The sequence below is a fragment of the Vombatus ursinus genome, unplaced genomic scaffold, assembly GCF_900497805.2.
Source record: "Vombatus ursinus unplaced genomic scaffold, bare-nosed wombat genome assembly UNPS02014798.1, whole genome shotgun sequence".
Lineage (NCBI taxonomy): Eukaryota > Metazoa > Chordata > Mammalia > Diprotodontia > Vombatidae > Vombatus > Vombatus ursinus.
This window is the reverse complement of record NW_020954576.1, coordinates 56,090,369-56,095,610: the sequence shown is the minus strand read 5'-3', so window position 1 is coordinate 56,095,610 and position 5,242 is coordinate 56,090,369. Positions and strand designations below refer to the sequence as shown.

The window sequence follows — 5,242 nt, the reverse complement described above, 5'->3', positions numbered from 1 at the left end:
GATTAATAAATTTTTACATGTAATTGGGAAATATTTAACAAAATAAAAATTTTAAAAAATAAATCAATGTATATTCTATCTTTACAGTATTTCCCTGATCTACCAGTTTAGTTACGTTGCCAGAAAAGGAAATGAGGTTAGTCTGGCATGACCTGTTCTTAATGAAGCCATGCTGGTTCAGTGATTACTAATTCCTTTTCTAAATGCTCAGATAGGCTGGCCTCATGGTTTGGGAGAGGGAACCTGTTCTTAGGGTCGTAGGTATGAGTGAATGATAGTCTGTTGCTTTCTTAGGTTTCTTGAGGTCCCAGGAGCACATCAGCTATAGGTTGTATGCATAGCTTATTAGCATACTCAGGTATGCCCCTTAGTTTCTGTCAATCCACAGATCTCAGGTTGGGGGTAAGAAGGTTTTGTTATTACTATTACCAGCATTAGTGGAATTAGAAGAAAATCAGAAAATTCTGCAAACTCCTTTAGGATAAGACCTACAATCATATCCCTTCTTTGGTGACTGGATTCTCTCCAGAAAGGCCCATCTTTTTAGTTCCAGTATTCTACTCCTGTTGGTATATGGATATAAACCATGGAATATATCTCCAAATGAGTATCACACGGAGAGCAACGAAAAGTTGCATGGCAGGAGCGCGCAGACTGCAACATAAAACTAATGAGGAACTTTGAAAAGCAAGAGTAAAAGATATTATCAGGGAAACGGTGGCATGCCAAAGGCCAGTGATGAGGTGGACAGCCAGGGTGTTTCACTGGTATTCTTATGACATCAGAAGAAAACAAGGAAGGTCATCACTATGTTGAGTGGACCCCCAATGGTGAACTTAAGGGAGGGCACAGCCAATAGTCACACAGGGCATGCAGGCATGGAAGAGTTGTGATCTGCATCATTTCAGGGAATCATTCAAACTGATGGGCTCTTAGATTCAACTGAAAAATGTCTTTAAATATAGTTCTTTTAGCAGCTAGCACAGGGTTGGTTACATAGCAGGCCCACAGCAAATACCTGAATTCTAAAATAGCTTGCATTTCCATAGAACTTTAAGGCTTAACAAACACTTTAGCTATATTACCTCATTTAATTCTCACAACCCTCTAAGGTAGGCAGTAAAATATCTATTCCCATTTTATAGCTGAGTAAACTGAAGATCAGGAGATTGGGACTTGAGATCAAGGTCACATAAAAGCTAGGACTCAAATGCAGGTCTTTTGACCCCTAAATTCAATGATAGATCCATTATACAAGGGCAGCTAGGTGGTGCAGTGAATAGAACTCTGGGCCTGGAGTCAAAGAGACTTCCCAAGTTCAAATCCAGCCTCAGACACTTACTAGCTGTGTGACCCTGGGCAAGTCACTTAACGATGTTGACCTCAGTTCCCTCATCTGTAAAACGAGCTGGAGAAGGAAATGGCAAACCCCTCCAGTATCTTTGCCAAGAAAACCCCAAATGGGGTCACGAAGGGTCAGACAAACAGAAAAACAACTGAACAACATCAATATCTAATATCTCTACAGCACTTTAACGTTTGCAAAGCATGTTACGTGTTAGTTTATTTGATCCTCACAACAACCCTGTGAGGTAGGTGCTATTGTTATTCCTGTTTTATAGATGAGAAAACTGAGGCTGAGGTTAAATGTCTTGTCTAAGTTTCCACAGCTAGTGAGATAAGATTTGAACTCAGGTCTTCCTAACTCCAATTCTAGCTCTCTACCCACTGTGTCATTCAGCTATCTGTGGGAACACTGTGGGAAGAGGAACTAAAAGTTCTAAGAAAGGATCAGGATGTGGGAGGCTGGCTGGGAGAGTGGTTCTAGGAGAAAGGCAGAAGGGAGGACTTGTCACAGAGCAGAAGTCAGTTAATGGGGAGTGATTAACAAAAGGAAAAGCATCAAGAAAACATTGTTTAAAATGCCCAGAAAACAGTCAGTACAGAAGGGGAAAGAGCAATTTTGTTACCACTGGAATATTTCTTTTAAAAAAAAACTGTATGAAAGTTCAGCCCTCTTCAGCTCTTTGAACCTTGAAATGTTTGTTGCTGAAGTACACAATTTAAAAGAAGAATCTTTTTTTTAAAATAGTGAGGACTTCCCTCAGAGGTGGAGTTTCTGTCTCTAGCAGGAGAAGCTAATTCAAGGAAATAGCCTCATTGAGCCTGGGAAAGTCCACTTGGGAAAGGATGTCTAGATATATTGCTTAGAAGATCCCAATATTGTTGTTTTCCCCCTTGGTCTCTAGAAGTCCCTGCTTCCTCTCTCCAGTCTGGAGGCTACTATGAGTCTTTGTGTCCAAACACTTCTGCCCACTGCCCCCCTAAAGACTTTTTGTTTTGTTGGCTAATTCACTTTAGTAATTGGTTTTGTGGCTCTGCTAGCTGCTGTTTCCTGGGCAGATTTCATTACCCTGGGGAAGGAGGGAGCAGAACTCCTATCTGAGCCTAAGGGATTCAGAAAATAATAGAGATACATCTCATCTTCAGCTTCTTCTAAATGCAGAGTCCTTGTGTGCTCCCTAGCTCTCTGCTTTCCAGTGCAGTGCATCCAACTGACTGCTTTGATTGTGGAAGCCTAAAGGAAAAGGAGGTGCACTGTTCCTGAAGTCTAAGTGCAAGAGGGAACACCAGCAGAAAAGGGATTATCCCTGGGAAGGTCCTAGAGGAGTTGGGGACGACATAATATGGGAATGGGGGAAGAAGGACAGAGATGAGCTCAAGGGCCCCAGAGAATGGTCCCTTTGTGTAGGGCAAGAAGCAGGAGGGGAGGTGACAAGGGAGCGATTGTGTGGGAAGGATGGAAGCGCCACACAGACTGGCACCACCATGGCCAATGCCAGATTTACTCCCCTCCCTGCTCCCAAGAAGGGAGAGGTTCCCTCTACCAGAGAAAGACATAAAAGGCAAAGCCCATCAGAACTGAAGACAGGGATGGGGATCCTGTTAACCAGGTGACTGAACCTTGGATGAAAGAAGCCCCCACCCTACCCCTGGACACAGGAAGGAGGAGACGGCAAAGAAAAGAGAGAAGCAGCTTTTACTGTATTTACATCCAACAAAACCTCAAAGACAATCGTTATTGCACAGATCAGGGCCCTGGCTGGGAGAAGCAGCCCCGGGAAGAAGGGAAGGGGGTAAGGGAAAGCAGGGAAGAATACCCCAAGTCCTGGGGCTGAAAGTGGGGATGTAAAATGTTTGTGGGGAAACCAAGCTTCTGCCTCCCTGAGTTCTCATTCTCTTAGGGAAAGGGGGGGAGGGATACAACTACAGGGTCCAGGAGTTTCAGCTCCCCACCTTTCCAATCTTAACAGGGACCCCAAAATCGAGGCAGCTGTTGTGGCTCCAGAATAAATAATATAAAATAAAATATCAATACTGAGGCAGAAGGCAGGGGTGGGGATGGGCCCAAGTGGGAAGGGGAGCATTTCTGACCTGGAAGGGAAGGTGACAACAGCCCCCCTCCCCAGGACCAAGGCAGAGGCTCAGCAGTTCTGTATCTTTCCAGTTGTTTTTTAAAACAAAAACTTCTAAAATGACAGGTGGGCATGGATCTAGGGGTGCCTTGGAGGGACGCACCTGGATTTGTGGAGGGCAGGAGAAGCAGAGCTGTGCTAACTCTCCTCCCACATCAGCACAAGAAAAGCGGGTCAGAAACAAGAGGAGTTGTGACTTTTGGTATCAGTGACCTCTCCTGCCTCAATCAATGCCCACAGACTGGGCAATCAGCCTGGCATTCTCCCTAACCTTAGGGATCAGAGGAAAGACATTACTCAGAGATTCCTCTGTCCCCTAGGCTGGGATAAGAGGCCCAGAGGTCCTAGCATTCCAAAGGTGCCCCAAAACACTTGCGACAGTCGATGGCCTTCAGGGTGGGCATCTGTGCCCGCCGCCGACGCAACTCCTCCTTGCCCAAGCTGCTCGCCAGCTTATTGAAGGCTGCCTTGTACTTCTTGTCAAAGGCCGCTGGCAAAGGAAAGGAGCAAAAGGTGGTGTGTGAAGAGGTGAACAAAACACCTAATGTTGGTGGGGAATTACAGCCCTCATCCTATCCCCAAAACACCCCATCAGCATGTCTGGAACCTAGAGTTTCACTAATCCCAACATTATGACTTTGAAGCACCATCACAGTGCAGAGATTTTCAACCAAGCAAGGTTCCCAGCTCCCTCTCCCTATCTACCTTCTTTCTTTCCTCCATACCTATATCCATATGGTCCTTGCCCAGTGCAGCCATTGTCAAGAAGAGAATCTCTCGGTAGATGCTTCTGAAGGTAGAAAAGTTAAAGGTGAATGAGCAGGGAAGAAGGGGTAGCTGCCCAGGAAAAACAAGCCTGTAGTGAAGATGGGCTCTATTTCTGCGGAATGAGGAGCCGGGTGGAGTCTCATCTCTGCCGCCTCCCTGTGTGACCTCAGTCATGCTTGCCCTCTAGGGGTCTGGAGATGAAGGGGTTGGATTAGTTGGGTCATTCCAACTCTTGAGCTCATGATTCTATGAGAACTATCTAGAGATGGAGAAGTTTTGGGGAAAATAGAGTGGGAGGACCTAAGAAGGAGTCTCTGGATATCCTAATGGACAGGGTGTAGGCATTCCAACAGAAAAAGGAGGGTTACCGCTGGAGGTGCAGGCCCCCAGGTGGGGAGCCTAGTGTGTCCAGGAGAAGTGCCACAGCTTTATGTACTTCATTTAACCCTACGTGGAGAAGCACAGTCTCCAGCAGAGCAAGATTCAGAGGTGCAGGTGCTGTGCCTGGCCATGTCACCCGATGAGGGACCTGGCCTAGTAGGAGAGGGAGAAAGGGAGGCCGGGATCACAGGTTCTTCTGCAGGGGAAAAGACCCTCCCTGGCCATGTGCCCCAACCTCCAAACAACTCCCCCCACCCCCCACCCCGGCTCTGCTCAGGCCTCAAACTCACTGTGAGCCCTCCAAAGGACGTAGAGGGGAGGACAACTGTCAGGGTCAGGGGTCAGCACATCCCATAGCAGTCGTATCTGCACCATAGCCGGTTCTGAAGGCAGCCAAGAGGATGGGGCCTGGGGGTTGGGGGGAGGGTTAGAGCTGGGCCTAGAAGACAGGGGCAGAGGGATGGGAGGTGGGGGATGGAGACAAAAGGAGTAGGCAGTAGTTTGAGGGTTTGAGATGAAGTAATAGGAAGACAGAGATGGAAGAAGATAAGGAAGCAAAAGATGACAAGAAAATAGAGGAGCAAAGAGACAGGAATCCAGGGCCTTGTAGGGGCACT

General features: G+C 46.8%; 1 protein-coding gene across 4 annotated transcripts in view; it reads right to left on the bottom strand.

Annotated features, from left to right (window-relative positions):
• Positions 1–3,021: 3,021 nt before the first annotated feature.
• The window catches only part of LOC114049679 (DENN domain-containing protein 4B), a 14,873-nt gene continuing 12,652 nt past the window's right edge, over positions 3,022–5,242 (bottom strand). For all 4 annotated transcript variants that reach the window (XM_027871000.1, XM_027870997.1, XM_027870998.1 and 1 more), the window contains 4 exons: positions 4,916–5,033; positions 4,613–4,778; positions 4,202–4,266; positions 3,022–3,966 (listed from right to left, as the gene is read on the bottom strand). In XM_027871000.1, the coding sequence (XP_027726801.1) occupies positions 3,821–3,966; positions 4,202–4,266; positions 4,613–4,778; positions 4,916–5,033 (495 nt within the window). In that variant the 3' untranslated portion in view covers positions 3,022–3,820. The remainder of the gene's footprint in view (positions 3,967–4,201; positions 4,267–4,612; positions 4,779–4,915; positions 5,034–5,242) is intronic.